The following is a 17,496-nucleotide window of genomic DNA, read 5'->3' on the forward strand; positions in this document are numbered from 1 at the left end:
CCTCGGCCTCCCACACTTGCTTGTGAAGGGTTTTACCACCTGTGGCTCTGGGGACACAGACAGGGGTACAAGATTACCCAGCAGGGGGCAGGGCAAAGTTCCTGTAGACTCTGGTCTCTGGCTCCTGACTCCTCTACGGGGTAATTCTTGAAGCTGAAGCTTCTTTCCCTCCACATGGATCTCCCTTTTGGAGATGATCCCGGGCAGGCCCACCCTGGGTCTCCCCACGTGGAATGGGGGGTTCACATCCATGAGGCCCTCAGCACTGAGCAACAACGGGTTCTCAGCTCTGCTAAGTCCTGGAAGGTCCCCTCAAAGAGCAGCTCTCCCATGCCTGGGAAGTCCCGTCTTGACCAGGCGAGAGGCTGCTCAGTCTCTGGGGTGGGCAGAGCAGAGATTGTGACTGCAGCATCAGGCTGTGGAGACTCATATCTTTATTGAAGGCTGTGGAAGTGGAAAAAGGGCAGAACAGTCTCTTCTTACAAAACCTGTGATCAGCTACATCTGAAGACAGCAAGCACTGGGGGGCTGGGCTTGGAGCTGGAAATGAGCAGGCGCTGCTGAGTTCACCATGAGGCTCGGGGGGAGATGATATAGGGAGTGGCCCAAGTGCTGCCTTGCAGCTGCCAAGATGGTCATCACAGCTAGGCTGGGGCCCCAGTCCCCCTCCTCCCCTCCACCCATCAACCTGTTCCCACAGGAGCTTCAGAGCCAGCACCTGCTTTGAATCAGAATTCTAGTTCAAATGCATTGGCGTTCACTGTTAGAGCCAGCACTGTCACCATGGTAGTAAGTTCCTATGGGCACCCACTGGATGGGGGCTGAGGTGTGGACACACAGACTTCAGCCCTGTGAAAGCTGAGGCCATAAAGGCTGGAGGCCTGGGCTGTGTCCCAGAGGCAGGGAGCGGAGGAAGAGGGATGGCAGAGGAGGAGGCAGAGGGGACAGTCATTCTGCTAGTCAGACAGGATGGCCCTGACCTGCCTGTGTTCTGCTGCTGACCACAAGGTTGGGGCCTTAGCTTAGGGCTGGGAGCTTGGGCGCAAGAAAGAAAACTTTCTTGTCCACTGCCTCAGAGGCCTGCTGTCCATTCCTAAAACCCCGGAGTGGCAGACCTGGGTGGGAGCTTTCAGGCTGTTGGGGCCAACCAGCCCATTTTACAGGTGGAGATGCAGGACTCAGGAAGGGGCCTTTTCCTGAGTCACACTCAGAGCACACAGTCGGGGCCGAGACTTTCTCTGCAGCTCCACGCTGCCTCCCCTTGGAGAAGCAGTCTATCAGAGCAGTGGTTCTGAAACTTAGCGGGCATTAGAATCATCTGGCAAACCTGCTAAAGCAGCTTGCTGGGCCCCGCCCCAGGGACTCTGCTTCCGGAGGTCTGGGATGGAGGCTCCCAGGGGATGCCAGTGCTTCGGGTCCCTGGACTACACGGAGAGCGGCGCTGGGTTAGAGGACGTTCCTCTGGAGGGCTGGGGATGCAGTGCAGAGATGCAAAGGGCCATGCTGAGAGGAGTAGGCGGCCTCAACTAAGGGGAGGTGTTTGTGTGGCCAGGAGGGAGGAAGTAAGCTTGGAAGGGTCAGACTTTGGCAGTAGGAACAGGCATGGGGCAGCCTCCGTCTCTGCTGATATGAGGCCCTTTGGGGCTGAAAATGTTCCAAAGGGGAAGTGAACAGAGAGTGGCCTCCAGGCAGGCAGAGGCTGGGAGAATCCAAACTTACAAGGGGCAGTTTGTTTTGAAAGGCACTTTGAGTACCTGTGGGGCCACTGATGTTGTCGAAAGTGTCCATGGGAGCTGCCAGCAAGTCCCCTGGGGCAGTGGCCGAAGGTCAGGGAAGAGCTGCAAGGACACCCATGGAAGTGGCAAGTCAGGTGGCTGGGGCAAGACGGGGTCACTTAGAGAGCCCAGAGGCCATGACATCTTCCCCCAGGACCTCCTTGGTTTTGGCTCCTGGAGGGGAGGGGCCAGCAGGCTAGGTGAGCTGCTCCCAGGGCCCCCAATGCGATCTAGTGGAAGGTGGCTGCTTGGCCCTGGAACCTTCTCTGTGGGATTTTTAGAGAAGGGGAATTTGGTCCCAGAGAACTGATTCTTAACAAAATGACAACTGAGTACCGGAGAGCAGGACTTGCAAATGCTGTGATGGGTGGGGCCTGGCTCAGGGAACCCATCCCGCTGCCTCCAGAGCCTCCAAGCCAGTCCTCCCCTCCTCTCAGCTCTGCTGGGAGGGCCTTTCTGCCAAGCTGTGGCCGGTGAGCCAGGCAGAGGCGCCTTCTGCCCGAGTCAAGGCCGGCCCATCCAACAGGCCTTTGAAGTAGGTACTCAGAGCCTGCAGTTTGAAAGCAGGCTGGGCAGCGGGCAGCGAGGTGGTCTGTGGGCTCAGGTAGCCACTGTACTTCTTCAGGCCCCGCTGTGGGTCACGGCGGTGTGCAGTCAGCAGCTCCATGAAGCTCACGTTGTGGAGTGCCAGGAGGCGGGCCTCGGCCTGGAGCAGGACAGCCGCCTGCACCAGGGGCTGCAGGGACGCGAAGCACTGCAGGCTGCTGAAGGAGTAGATGTGCTGGGCCAGCTGGGGGCCTGGGGAGATATCAAGGAGGCGACACAGGTCGCGCATGGTCACCACGGTGGCCAGGGCGCTGCGTTCGCTCATGTTTCTCACCAGGTAGGTCTTGGCCAGACTCTTGAGTTTGAAGCTGCTGGCCCTGGGCACGCGCTCCCGGATGAGGGGCAGGGTGGCCAGGAAGCCCGAGATGGCCTCCTGGAACTCCCACAGCCTGTTCATGCCCTCCAGGGCCTGGAAGAAGTGGGGGAGGCTGGGCCCCCACAGCTTATAGCAGGCCAAGATGGGGTGGCGCATGGAGCTCAGGAAGCAGAGGAAGCGCTGCAGCCCCACCTCCAGCGAGACGGCCTTGGAGTAGACACTGAAGGAGGCTCCGGGCTGGATGAGCACGCGGAACTTGCTTTCCTGGTTCACAGCTGCCAGCTGCCTAATCTTCTGGGCTGAGCAGGAGAGAAGGGCAGGGTGAGGCCCCAGGGGCATGGGAGGCATTGGGCGGGAACAGGGGTCCTCTAGCGCTGCCGACCCACCATCCAGAGACCTCCTCTTTGCAGCCTGCCGGCGGGCACCAAACATCAACCTCCAAATGTGGCTCTGACCCTGGCTGTGATGGGGACAGGGGTCAGCAGGGGAGGTCAGGCTGCCCTGCAAACACCCCTTGCTCACCTGCTGGGAGTCCAGCTCCCTGCTACCTTGCTGCTTGCCCCAGAGTTCACCAAACCCTTTAGATCCAGGTCCCTCCTGTCTGTCTTCTGTCAGCCCGCAACCCCCCCTACACTCGAGACCCCTCATTGTTTCTACTTGGCCCTCTACTCCCTGCCCCCTGGCCTCCAAACCCATCAGTCACTTAGCTAAAGCTCCCAGCCTTCAGAGCCCTGGGATAGACAGCACACCTGGCCAGGCCACTCCATTCAGAGCATGGCCCAGAGCCTCACTGGGAGGTCTGCAAATGCCTCCCTTGTCCTACGGAAACACCTGCTGCTTCTGGCTGGCTGGCGAGCCCCATGTCGAGTCCACACTACAGGGCAGGGCATTGCAGGGCCAGACCAAGGACAGTGGGGAGTAGAGGGGCTAGCAGGAGAAGGGGTGCTCTCTCTGTTGGCCTCCCTGTGCAGCAGCCTATAGAATGGGCCCTGTCCTCAGAAATGTGCAGTCACAGCCTAAGGCCTTGCTTGGATTGCTGGTCTCACAGCAGTGACTTCCCGCCCTGTGTCTCTGTTTAGAAGTGTGTTCCCAGGCTTTCTAAGAGAAGCACCAGGCAGAGGTGAACTCCTGGAGGCACCCGCCTCACGCTTTCAGGCACTGGGCAAGGCAGAAGTCCTTATTCGTGGTACAGCTGGGCGTCCCAGGGGAGACGCAGTAATCTGCCCACTCTCTGCCTGCAGTCACTGGCCAGCGCTCAGGGCTCTTGGGCCTTGCAGATGGCTTTGCCTGCACTTAACTTGGGGACTCAGAGACTAAGCTAGAAAGGGGTAGGGGTGTACTGGAGAACCCACTTTCATTGTCAATCATGAGGTCAAAGAAAACCAGGGGCCTGTCTTCTGCTTGGGGGTCGGCGAGGCTCTCGTTCAGGACCCTGAGGGAGCTGGGGCCCTCCAGCTGGAGGTCACTGGACTCGCTGCTGCTGTCATCCAGTTCTCGGGAGGACTGCAACACAGAGAAACCAACAGGTCAGGGGTCCGGAGGGCGAGAGGGGGCACACTGGTAATGCACAGATGTGCCAGTAAGTTGGTGTGTGTGGTTGTGTGTGCAAGAATGTGAATGTGTGGGAACACGAGCAAGTTGGTATGGCTGGGGGCATCTGTATGCACATGAGGGTGATATATTATTGGGAAAGGGAAGGTGCATGTCCAAGTGAGTGCATGTGCATGGGAGAATGTGTGTGCATGAACAGATGTGAATGTGCACGTGCACGTGCAAGGGTTGTGTGTGTGAACCACTGCATGTGCATTAGTGAGTAGGAGTGAGGATGAGATCCTGCAGGCAAGTGTGAGTGTATGTGAAAGCACGAGTGTGGGAATAAATGCAGATGTGAACTGTGTGTGTGTGTGTGCATCTGGGTGTGCATGAGGGGTGTGATTATGGACCTGTGTTGACACACAGTGTGTGAATATGTGAGCAGGCGTGTGCATGGGTGAGTAGTGCTGGGTGTGGGGGCAGTGCTATGGTGGGCAGGGAGGGGTCTGCTCCTCACTTCATCTCTGAGCAGACTCAGAAATATCATGAACTTGGAACAGGAGGAAGGAGCCTAATCTCCATCCCCAGATGTTTCTCTGGAAGGGGACAGGAGCCAAAGCCAGCTGAGGTCCCAGTGTCCTACACAGAGGGGAGGGGTGGATTGCTTGGCTTCTAGAATGCCACATCTAGGTGGACATGCAGAGCCTGGCAGTGAGAGCAGTGGAGGGAGAAGGAGGCTTAGAGCCTGGAGGACCCCCTACCCTGCCCCGTGCTAGGGAAGCCTGAGGCCCAGAGGTCCTCGAGGCTGGGCACCTGAGGCTCCGTTCTTTCCAGCACCAAGCCCAAAAAGTTTGAAAGGCCTCAGGTAGGGGAAGGGCTCAAGTTCTGAGAGTCTCCCAGGAGGCTGGGGCTAAAGAGGGAGGAGGGGCCTCTCGTAATATATAGATTTAATTGCTCATCATCTGCACAGCTGCCAAATCCAGACGTTCTATCTTTGGTGACCTGCTTAGAACCTCCTGTGAATGCCACCTGAGGACATTATCCAGAGACCAGGAGGAAGGGACATGGCCAATGTCACAGGGCCAACTGGGGACACTGCTGGGAGAGTCCAGAGCAGGCCTCAGGTCTTTCCTCCTTATGGACTGGCTGATGGAGTTCGCCTCACCTGGTGCTGACTGAGCCCAGGAACTCTGGCCTCTGGCTAATGTCCCTGGCCCAGAAGATTATTAACGTGTTCTCCTAGGTCCTTCTACTCTCTAGATGAAACATCTGTTTTAACAAAACTTCAGCTAAGAGCTATGTCATTACTAACCACAGGTAAAATGTGCTGGATTTTCCTAGGAGTGGAAATTTGCATTTCACAGCCCTACCCCAGGCTCACCGACTTCCTTCCAGTTGCTGATAGAAACAGACATTCACTCTGAATCCATCTAGAGCTGGTTCTGCTTAGAGAAGCCCGTGAGTTCTGGGACTTTATACATAAGGGCCTATAAAAGACTTTGCCAAATGCCTTGCACTGTCCGTCTCCATGATTTGGCCACGCTTCAGAGGCTGATTTTGCATGTCTTGCTCTGAGTCTGTCTCACTGTCCTGGCTCCCTCTCCTTCCTGTAAGGGGCCTTCTACAGGTGTCTTTCTCGAGTTGCTAGCTGGTGGACAGGACGGGAGACACCGCCTTCCTCCCCTGTGGGAAAATCCGGTTGTTTTCTGTCTCCAGCGCCTGCTCTTGCACTTGGGCTGGTGGAAAGTGCTGGACTCCCCTTGCTATGTTCTCCTCTTGGCCTCAGCTGCCTCTTGCCAATGTCTGAAGAGCCGTCCCCTGGGCCGAGTCCTCTTTGTCACCCACCAACAGGGCACATTGGGCTTTCTCTTCTTCCTTCTCCTTTTCGCTCCAAACAACACTGCAGAAGCCCTTGCAGTGGCCCGGAGTGCTCCACCTGTCTCCTCCTTCAGGCCTTAGAGCCAGCCTTCTCTTCAGATGTTCTCTTCTAAGAGTGGAGCTCCCTGGAGAGCAGCACAGCTGGATCTTGGGGCTTGCTCCCTCCTCTTTATACCGGGGTCATATATGATGGCCATCAGAATCTCATTTTTAGATCCTCCCATTGTCCTGGGGTCATTTTCTCTTTTTTACTCACGGATATGTCCTTTGTCCTGCAGTTACTGAAGACCCTGCTTGCTCCCTTAATAAAAGGACATCCCCTTTTCGATAAGCTTGTTAAAGGAGGGAAGGCTGGGTCTTCTAGCCCCAACTGCTCTTCCTCTCAGATTCCTCTTGTCCTTGAGGACTTCCATAAAGTGCAGCACAGGGCCGGCCCCGTGGCCCAGTGTTTAAGTTCACGTACTCCGCTTCGGCAGCCCAGGGTTTCACCAGTTTGGATCCCAGGCATGGACATGGCTCCGCTCATCAGGCCACGTTGAGGCGGCGTCCCACACAGCACAACCAGAGACACTCACAACTACAATATACAACTATGTACTGGGGGGCTTTGGGGAGAAAAAGAAGAAAAAAAAAGAGAAGATTGGCAACAGTTGTTAGCTCAGGTGACAATCTTTAAAAAAAAAAAAGTACGCCTCCTCTATGGGGCTGGTCTCACTGGAAGGCCTTCCACTGACCTCCAGCCAGCTGTAAACTCAATTCCCCTCCCTGCCTGAAATCCCAGCAACACAGCACATTTAAAACAAGACTTTTTTTTAAAAAAGCATGCTTTTTGGTGAGGAAGATTGGCCCAATCCATCTGTTGCCAATCTTCCTTTTTTTTTCCTCCCCAGAGCCCCAGCGCATAGTTGTATATTCTAGTTGTAGGTCCTTCTGGTTGTGCTATGTGGGATGCCACCTCAGCAATGGCCTGACGAATGGTGCCATGTGCATGCCCAGGATCCGAACTGGCGAAACCCTAGGCTGCCGAAGCAGAGTGTAGGAACTTAACCTGGCCCCTTTCATCTCTTTCTTTTGTTCTCTTCCTTCTAGTTCTATGTGGGATGCAGCCACAGCATGGCTTGATAAGCAGTGCATAGGTCCGCACCCAGGATCTGAACCAGTGAACCCCAGGCCACTGAAAGCAGAGTGTGTGAACCTAACCACTCTGCCACCCACCAGGCTGACCCCCGAAAAGACTTTTCTAAAGACCCAAGTTTAACAGAGGGCAATCTGCCCATAGAGACTCTGGCACAGGATGTCTTTCTGGCTCTGCTCACTAAAGGAAACCCTCAAGACCCACCCCGACACCCCCACTTCTGGCCTTATTACAATCGGGAGCAGAGAGGGACAGTAGTAGAGCCCAAAACCCAAGCCAGGAGAGGGCCTTTCCTTGGAAAAGGCTGAGATTGCTTGGAAGGGAAAAGGAATGCAGCAGAGGGAATGGAGTGGGGAAGAGACGAGAGCCCATGTGCAAGGACTGGAAAGTGAAAAGTGGGGAGCGGCTTTGAGGAACTAGGGAGGGGGGGACGACGAGAGCCACAGGAAAGGGGAGAGGAATTTAAGAAGTGCTGCTGTGAGTTAGGAATTGGATGCCTTTTAACACTCTTTGAAAGATGCAAGTAAATACTGGAATTTATTTATTCTGCTTGGTTAATGAACTGTTTCTTTGACTGCAAAACTGTCCTCAGACCAAGCCATGTGGGATCCAGGACTTTTCCAAGGTACACATGCAATCTGGTTCATGAGCTATGTTTCACTTATCTTCATCACAGGTCAACTTAGCAGGTCAAGAGCATTCCAACTCAACACAGCAGGTCTAATGACCATACCAAATGTGGTCATAGGGAGCAGCTGGGTTGACATTTTAATCACCTTCCTAAAGTCTAGGAGGTTGATCTGGAGGATCCAGTGTCTCCTCTCCCTGCTGGATCATAGCCCAGGAGGTACATGTCGCCTTCATTCAAAGCTGATACCTACACAAATGTGCAGCGCTTCTCTGACACAAATGTGGAACTCGTGCCCCCAGTTCAGCAGTCCTCTACTTTGGCTGTGCATTAGCAGCTTTAGAAATCTTGATGCCCAGGCTGAACCCTAGACCAATTCAATTAAAATCTCTGGGGGTGGGACCCAGGAATCTGTCCTTGGTAAAACCCCCCAAGTGATTCCAGGGTACAGCCAGGGCTGAGAATGACTGTCCTAATTACTGATTCATTCATTCCATGTTTGGTCATCAGCAGATCAGACAAGAGCCAGACTCTGATATTCAGCATCCAGTCACCTGAAGACATTAATTATCTAGTATCTGGCATTAATTCTTATCAAGAGTCCCCAAGCTGCTGAGGAACTTTCTCAGCACCCAAGCTTAAGTAACAGCTGGGATCAGTTTGGCAAGACACACACATTGCTGTTTGCCGCAGAAACAAAACCCCAGCTCTTGCAGTTTTTAAGGCCCCAAAACTACCTCACATGCATCTGTGAACTGGATCACCTCATCAGCTGGCCTGTGGCCTTGACTACCTTCTGCCCACTGCTCCAGCCCCTCCGCAGGCTGCTGCTGTCCCTCAGGGGACATGGCTCCCATCTTCCCAGACGGGCACCTGTTTCTTTTTCTAACACACTCACCAGCATCACGGCCCCTCCCCTGGATCAGCTGCTCCTCACAGGCCTCCCTTGCACTGCCAGTCACCACTGCCACTTCTACCAGGGGCTGCCCCCTTGGCTGGGCCCCCTCCTGCTTCCACTTGGTCCTGCTGCTGCTGCACTCTGGGGCCAGTCATCTGTGCACGAGTGGGTGAGAACTCCCATCCTTTTCTGCCTTGGATCCTAACATAAGGCCCACAATAGAGGAGGCACTGCTGACTCACCCTCGTTTTTAAGCATGGTCCTCACTCCAGGTCTCCACCATGAGGGTCTTGCCCCTCCACCCAACTATGGCCCCACTGCCTCTTCCAGCAGGGGGAGGTCTCTTATAGAGCACTCTTCCTGCTTAAGCAGTCACTCCACAATGCCAGGCCTACACCAGAGCCACCCGCCACGTCTAGCTAGAGTCCACCAACTGGCATAGCTGCAGCCGGAGCTGGGTGAGGGCAGGCAAGGGGTGCCTACGTGCCCTGGTACACTTGAAAAGGTGATTTCTTAGCAGGCCAGTATTCTACAACTTTCACACTGTAAAGTCAGATAAACTTCATGGAGTGGGCATCGGTGTGCGGGACGCTGGCACACCCTGTGAATGTCACCCTACCCCCTCCAAGTTGCCATGGGTACTCTAAGAAAACCAAGGAGTCTGGAAGGGGGCATGGGAGCTGCGTGAGAAATGCACGAGAGGGACCTAATTTATTTTCTTTAAAACTTTTTTTTCCCAAAAAGCTTGGGACACCTGTAATGGTTAAATTAAAAAATGTGTGTCTAGGGGACCAGCCCAGTGGTGCAGCAGTTAAGTGTGCATGCTCTGCTTCAGCAGCCCAGGGTTCACCGGTTTGGATCCCAGGTGCAAACCTACACACCACTCATCAAGCCATGCTGTGGCGGTGTCCCACACACAAAATAGAGGAAGACTGGCACAGACGTTAGCTCAGGGACAATCTTCCTCAAGCAAAAAGAGGAAGATTGGCAACAGATGTTAGCTCAGGGCTAATCTTCCTCACCAAAAAAAAAAAAAGTGTGTCTGATGAATACCTACACAAAAGTGGTGGTCCTCTGGCTCTCACCTCCAGACACCGCCTCCAAAGGTGAGCAGCTGCTTCTAATTGTTTAATTCTTCATAACCTGAAAGGTGCTTCTACCTCCTTCCTTGATTAACCTCAGACATCACCTAGTAACTCCTTGTTGACAGCTGAGGATTCGACTGACACCCCACCCCCTAAATATTGCTGGTTTCAGTTCCTCCACTTGACTCTCGTGAAGACCGGTGAGACTAGTGGCATTTCAATCCTCTTCTCTAGCTTCCCTTCCCAGGCTTCTACCTCCACCCAGGGTCAGTTTTAATCTTACAGGATGGAAAGAAGGGCTCGGATTTCAGAGGAATTCAGAACATGTAAAGATAAGACTCAAAAATTGACTGAGTGTGAGGAATAATAAAAAGGGGGGTTGTGCAGGGCAGCTCTGGGGTCTCGGCTTGTGTAACTGGGCAGATTGGTACAACTTGCCGATAAGGGAGGACAAGAGACAAAATTTGAGGTTTCTATAGGGCATCTGAGGGCAAGTTTGACATGTTTATGGGGCATCCGAGTGGAGACATCGGAAGGCCATTGGCTACACTGGTCTGGCAGGCAGGAGTGAGTGCCGGACATCAGCAGCTCCTGGGCAGTAACTGAAGCCATGGGTGCAGCTAGGTCACCAGGGAGAGGACACAGACTAAAAAGAGAAGAGGGCCCAGAAGCAAAGCGGGAAGAACAATATTTAAAAGAATAGGGACCCAAAAGAGAGGGAGGAGGAGCAGCCAGAACTACAGGTGAAGCTGCGAGGGAGAGCAGAGGACCTGAAAGGAACTGATAGAGCTCAAGGGACAGGAGGCTGTGGTCAGTCTGAGTGGGCCAATTCTCAGTGATGGTGAGGTCCAGGGTGTGGCCATGTGGTTGGCGGCTGCAGCAGAATGGAGTGAAGACCCTCAAGAGCTCAAAGAGTGCAGAGGTCAGGGTGGTGGATGCTGAAGTCACCCAGGAAGAAGGTGGGGACAGGAAACCTAGGAGGCAGATGCCAGGGTCTTCCCTGTGTGGGGTGAGGTGGGAGGAGATCTGAGGGGCTGGGGAAAGTAGGGTTCACCTGGAGACCTGGAACCTCAAAGGCGCAGGAGATCTTACCAGATGGTGGGACTGAAACAGTCCAGGAGGCACAGAGGGCCTTGACCCCGCCTCCCACTTCTGATGCTCATAGGGTGTGGGAGAAAGAGACAGTTTTCCCACAGGAGAACCAAGTTTCCGTGCAGGGAGGAGGCAAAGCCGCCTGCAGGGAAGAACTAAGTCCAGCAGGGAAGCTGATGGTCATGGAAGAAGGGTTTGCAAGGCTATCTTTCAACAAATATTTATTAAGCAGCCACATCTGCCAGGTCCCAGGATGGACACAGTCTCTGCCCTCATGGGCTCAGATCCTGGCAGAGGCCCAGTGGAAAGGCTTGGGGTGGGGGGGATGGGGCAGTGGGAGGTGCAAAGGGCAAGAGAAGCTTTCTTTTGGTGGACAGAGGCCCAGGGATGTGTGGAAGGGTGGCCTGAATCTCAGTCATCACATGACCTCTTGGCTGAAGAGGACTTAAGTCTTTCTGCCAGAGTCCATGTAGCCATTCGTTCTCTGGTTTCCTCCTTGATCAAGATATACTGAATGCCTAGTGTGTGCAGGACCTTTAGCACGTGGGCTGGGCTGGGCTGGGCAGTGGGCCAGAGGCTCAGGGAGCAGGGCGTGGGTGTTTGGCTGCAGGGTTACAAGATGGTGGCCAGCAGCTATAGAAGATGAGGCAGTAGGGGCTCTCAGAGGCTTGCCTGAGGGGGACCCAGGCTGGCGGGAGGCTTCTCTGGAGGGTGGGGTGGTAGGACTGCAATTGGAGGGACTTCCACTGGGACCTGGACTTGGGGATTCTCTATGGGGGCTCTGTCAGAATCCCTGGGGGAGACTCCTGTCCCAAGAGTCTGGGGTGTTCTGCTTCCTCCCACGCCCCCTCTGAGACAGGCGTCAAGCTGAGGAGCCACAGAGGAGAGAGGAAGGGCAAAGAAGTTGTTCAGCCACTGGGCTACATGGGGGGAGCCCCGGAGAGAGTGGCCGCGGGATCGCACTGCGCGTCTCGCCCGTCGGGGTTGGCCACTTGCTGTTTGGAGGTGGGCAGGACACTCCTGGGGATTGGCAGGAGGGTTGGGAGGCCCTGTGGTGGCAGGGGTGGCGGCTTGGACCGCGGTGGGAGGACAAGTCCACGTGGGGGCACAATACACTTTGAGGGGCAAGCGGAATAAGTGGCGAAGGCGGGTACTTCCTTGTGCTCTGCGTGACAGGAAGCTGATCCCACGGTGGATGGCAGCACGCTCCTGGTGACCGGCAGTCTGGCTGGGACACTCGACATCAGAGACAGCAGCTTGCTTCGTGGAATCGTGGGAAGGCAAAGGCGGGGGGCGGCATGCGCCACGTGGCAGACGGATAAGACGCCGGCAGCGGTGGGATGCTCCTCGCGCTCTCTGCAGCAGGTGGGCTGGCGAGGAGTGTGGCGCATCGGTCTCCGTGGGCTCCACGCGCTTTCCAACACAGAACCTCAGACTAAGGGCTGGAAGGGACCTTGGGGACCACCCAGGCCAACCTTTCACTCTGTTCAGATCCCCGTTCCCCTGGACAGGTGACAGCTCAGCCTCCATTAACAAACCTCCAGAGACAGAAGGGTTACAACCCACAAGGCCACTTGTTCCATTGTGGGATGGCTGTAAAGAAGTTCTTCCTTACATGGAATGAAAACTTGCCTGTTTGGGCCCTGGACAGTGCTGCCCATGCCCTCACACCCCTGCACTGGCCCTAAGTGGCTGTGATTAACCAGGCAATGGGTTCTTGTCCACCCCCCTCACTGAGGACTTAAGAGGACAGAAAATGCATAAGGAAGCTCCAGACAAAGGTATTGGCTAGTCGAGAAAAGAGACAGGGCTTGGGAAGTAAGCATTCTATCAGCTTTTTAGAAGAGTACATGTGGTTACTAAAGGCTCCTGCCCCAGTATGGAGGAGGGCTGGGGTGCCCCAGGCCCACAGCTGGCATTTGGAGACTGTCCTCAGGACAGTTCAGGACTCATGGCTGCGCTGGAAATTCCCCAGGTGCAAGGTGAGTCTAGGTGCAAGGTGAGTCTGAGAGTCACCTGCTGTGGCTGTGCCCCTTGGGACCTGGAATTGGGGGAGGCCAGGGTCCTGGGCCAAACTTCTGGGCCACTCACCGAGTTTTCGGCATCTGAGTCTTCTGAGCTGCTGATCACCACAACGCGTTCCTCTGAAACAGGGCAGGGGAGACAGCGTTAGGCCCTGCCGGGGATGCCCGCTGGGTGGGATCCGGGGTGTCCTCCCGTGGGAATCCTTGCAGACCACTGGACTGGGTGGGTGACGTGTGCCCTGCAAGGGGGGATGTGAACATTCACCGTGTGCGCCTGTGTGAATCTGTTTACTTAAAGCGGCTTTGCATCACTGCCTGCTATGCCCTGCCTGTGAATACTTAATTCAGCTGCTGGCTAAATTCAGAATTTCCTCCCTGTAGAGGTTTGACACTTTCTGCAATCTTTTTTTTGAGGAAGATTAGTCCTGAGCTAACTACTGCCAGTTCTCCTCTTTTTGCTGAGGAAGCCTGGCCCCGAGCTAACATCCGTGCCCATCTTCCTCTACTTTCTATGTGAGATGCCTACCACAGCACGGCGTGCCAAGTGGTGCCATGTCCACACCCGGGATCTGAACCGGGGAACCCCGGGCCGCTGAAGCAGAACGTGCGAACTTAACTGCTGCGCCACTGGGCCGGCCCCACCTTTTGCAATCTTAAAGAAGCACGTTGGTTTCTTCCAATTCTCAGCCCCTTTTGATTACCAACAGCATTTGTGAGCAAGGAATGTCACTTGGGGCTCAGTGTGTGAGCCGGGACGGGGCTCAGTCTAGGACCTAGAATGAAAGCAAAGCTGGACTCCAGGTGAAGCAGATCTAGGAAGAACTGTCTTAAATGTTGCAGAATTTTATGGGTTGATCTAAACTCATGCCCAAGGACTCCCTGCCTGGCAGTGCCCATAAAAAATATCTAGAACAAATGAAGTACCTTAGGTGGGTGGCCTTTGCAGAAAAATTTGGGAACTGATGGGTGCAGACTTTATCCAAGTCCTCTCTGGGAGTGTGCTAGGCACCTACTCACAAACATTTCTCGGGGAGAGCACCCTGTGGAGAGGCAGAGTTCTGGGCACTGTAGGGTGTCTTGGGGGAAGGAGCTATGGAACTGTGGGCCTCAGCCCCTCAGGCTCCCCACACTGAATCCCGGCAACGCAGAGGTAAGGTGGATCCCTGTTAATCCCACAGGAAAACCGTGGGCTTTCCCTGCCCCATCAGGTGGGAGCTGAGAGCAGGACACACAGGGAATACTGGTGGCTTTGGGCTCCCTGGGTGGTGTAAGGATGCAGAAGAGGGGCTCCACCCAGTCCCCGGAAGACAGCATGCAGGCCTCAGCCTCTGCTGCCCGCCTACCTGCCTACCTGCCTCCACAGGGTGGTCAGGTGTGTGGTTGCTGTTGGGCAGGAAGTCCTCGTTTCCTATGACAGGGCTCTTGGAGCTGGGAGGCCTGTCCAGGCGGGATGGCGAGACTGCCTTGGAGGTGCTGGGTCTGGGTTGCTCGGGGGAGCTCTGGGCCAACCTTCCCTCCTTCTCTTCAGACTCCATCTTGATGAGCTTCCTGGGGCACTCGGTCTGGCAGGACTTCCTCTTCTGTGGTGTGGCTGTGCTGGTGACCTCCTGTGCAATAGGGAGCCAAAAGGCTGGGTCAGAAGCCTCTAGGGACACCGGGGTGGTAGGCAGAGACCTGGATGTGGGGGGCAGGAGCCTTTGCTCCTGCTGTTCCCTCTGCTCTCTGCCATGCAGATCACGCCTCTCTCCTTACAGAAAGCCCTCCCAGGCGGCCACGCACACAGGCCCTGCCTGCTGACCACCGACCTCTGCTGGCCTGATTGCCCTGGGAGTGGCTCATGCTTAGAGGGGAGCTTCCTGACAAGGCAGCCAAGAGCGAGGGAGAACATGGAGTAGGTGCTCATTAAGGCCTGGATTCTCATCCCTGCTCCACCTCTTTCTGCCTGGGGGGATCTGGGCCTTCAGGAGGGGAGGTGGGGGCTGGGGAGAACCTTACCTCTCTGTAGGAGGGGTCTTTGATGGAGTAGGCGTACACTGGCACAGGGTGTGCCCCGGGCACCGGTTGTACCACAGCCACAGATGGGGTCTCAGTGAGGGTGTCATCCAGCCCTGGGGCCTGCGCCTCCTGCACCTCCTCCGGCTTCAAGGAAGGAAACAAGAGAGTCAGAAATGACCAGGCAGCAGGCCCAGGGCTCGGAGCCCAGGCCTGGAGTCAGCCCAATCCCCAGGGCCTCACCCAGCCAGAGGTGCAGGCTGCCCGGTCCAAGGAGAGCAGGAGTCCCCCCAATACCCTCCATGACGTCACCTCCTTCTGGCTCTGAGGTGCTGGCGTCCAGGGACCACTTCAATTCCTGTGCTTCCTAGCGGGGCCAGTAGATGACCTCAGGGATCTTACTACCCAGCAACTCCTCAAGGCTCACTAGCCCCGGCTACATACCTCCAGGGACAAAGTGCTCACTACTGACGGAAGCAGCTCCTCAAACTGCAGAGTTGCGAGAGTGAGGACATCCTTCTACTGGGCTGAAATTGGCCTCCCTGTGACCTTCACACTGCCCCCTGGGCCTTAACTCCACCTGGGTCAGAACAGCGATTACACACCTTGGACAAATCACTTAACACTCCTCGGGCCTCAGTCCCCCTCTGTAAAATGGGAATAATAATAATATTCCCCTCACAGGATAATGTGGATGAAATGTGTCACTACCAGTAAAATGCTTAGAGGAGCACCTGGCACTTGGCTGGCACCAGTGCTGCTGCTGCTGCTGACTACTGTTTTTATCACTGGTCTGTGTCGGACGCAGTGCCGAGTGCTCCATGGACCTGTCCCAAAAAGTAGGGGTAGCTCCTCAAAGAGTTACACACAGACTTTCCGTATGATCCAACAATTCTACTCATAGGTATATACCCCAAAGAACTGAAAACAGATATTTAAACAGAAACTCGCACATGAACGTTCACAGCAGCATTATTCACAATAGCCAAAAGGTGGAAACAACCCAAACGGCTATCAACTGATGAATGAATAAACAAAACGTGGTCCAGCCATACAGTGGAATATTGTTCAGCCATAAAAAGGAATGACATTCTGATACACACAACATGGATGAACCTTGAACACATTATGCTAAGTGGAAAGAAGTCAGCCACAAAGAATGCATATCGTATGATTCCATTTATAAGAAATATCCAGAATAGTTAGTTAAATGCATAGACATAGAAAGCAGACTGGTGGTTGCCAGACGACGGGGGAGGGAAAAATGGGGAGTGACTGTTTCACGGTTATGTTTCAGGGTAATGAAAATATTCTGGAACTAGATAGATGGGATGGTTGTAGAAGATTATGAGTGTACTAAATGTCACTGAATTGTATACCTTAAAATAGTGAATTTTCTTATGTGAATTTTGCCACAATAAAAAAGTTAGTTAAAAATAAAAATGTAGGGGGGCTGGCCCCGTGGCCGAGTGGTTAAGTTCGTGCGCTCCGCTGCAGGCGGCCCAGTGTTTCGTTGGTTCGAATCCTGGGCGCGGACATGGCACTGCTCATCAAACCACGCTGAGGCAGCGTCCCACATGCCACAACTAGAAGGACCCACAATGAAGAATATACAACTATGTACTGGGGGGCTTTGGGGAGAAAAAGGAAAAATAAAATCTTTAAAAAAAATAAAATAAAATAAAAATGTAGGAACTATACCACGATTATTGCCAATCTACAAAGAAGGAAACTGAGGCACAGAGAGGGGAAGTGATTTCCTAAGGTCATACACCTACTAAGGGCCTGGACCAGGGTTTGAATCCAGTGTCCTGGAAATGGAAGTGCCCTTCCTGCCCTTGCATATCCTCCTTTAATAGTCACTGTCTCCTTTATATCTCTCCCACCATCTTTCTCTATCGTGGGAAACTGAAGCATTCGCTGGATCATTTGCTGAAAATGAGTGACAAGTGACCCAGACTCCAGGGCTTGGCTCCTGGGGCCCTGGCCTGCCACTCCTGTCTCCAATCCTGACCCCTTGGCACCTCACTTTGTGCCCCCAATGGATGAGTACCAATTCGAAGCCTGCAGTCCGTCCATGCAGTGATGGAAAGGGACTCCCACCCAGCGGGAGGGGGCTCTCCATCTAGGGTAGCTGCAGGGAAAGAGCCAGGCACGCCCGACTGTGAGAGTATGTGGTCAGGGTACGCTTTCCTCACGGGGACAAGCTCTGTCCCTCCTGTGTGGTAGAGGACACACTCAGACAGCCTACCCTCATGGGGGAACACCAGGGATTAGCTGGCCAAGCCCGGGCTAGGGTAGGCAGGGAAAGACTGGGACGATGGGGCCATGTGCTGGGTACCGGGACCCCACGTCGGGGCTCTCCTTGGCATCGAGCACTTTGATGTGGGATGTGGGCTCCCACGCCATTTGCTATAACGGATGACTTCCTTCTCTCTTCCCTCTTCCCCTCCTTCCCAGGTTTTTTTTCCCTCAACATCTTTACAAAAAGAAAGGAGAGTCATCCCTCTGGATCAGAGTGGAGCCTGCTGGCG

The 17,496-nt window shown here is 54.6% G+C and overlaps 1 protein-coding gene across 17 annotated transcripts in view; it reads right to left on the reverse strand.

Moving 5' to 3' along the window:
- Nucleotides 1–411: 411 nt before the first annotated feature.
- Nucleotides 412–17,496, reverse strand: part of PML (PML nuclear body scaffold) — a 46,666-nt gene continuing 29,581 nt past the window's right edge. Inside the window, exons 5-9 of one of the 17 annotated variants that reach the window (XR_011439450.1) lie at nt 14,966–15,109; nt 14,322–14,577; nt 13,038–13,209; nt 4,050–4,200; nt 412–2,991 (exon numbers count right to left, since the gene is read on the reverse strand). Coding sequence is in view for 12 of the 17 variants with exons in the window: in XM_001493244.5 (XP_001493294.1) it covers nt 2,209–2,996; nt 4,050–4,200; nt 13,038–13,090; nt 14,322–14,577; nt 14,966–15,109 (1,392 nt within the window). In the remaining 5 variants the exon portion in view is untranslated. Of the gene's footprint in view, nt 3,158–4,049; nt 4,201–11,150; nt 12,360–13,037; nt 13,210–14,313; nt 14,578–14,965; nt 15,110–17,496 lie in introns of those variants that run through there. The other 16 variants (XR_011439449.1, XR_011439448.1, XR_011439447.1 and 13 more) reach the window with 16 other exon arrangements.

Source organism: Equus caballus, chromosome 1 (genome assembly GCF_041296265.1).
Source record: "Equus caballus isolate H_3958 breed thoroughbred chromosome 1, TB-T2T, whole genome shotgun sequence".
Lineage (NCBI taxonomy): Eukaryota > Metazoa > Chordata > Mammalia > Perissodactyla > Equidae > Equus > Equus caballus.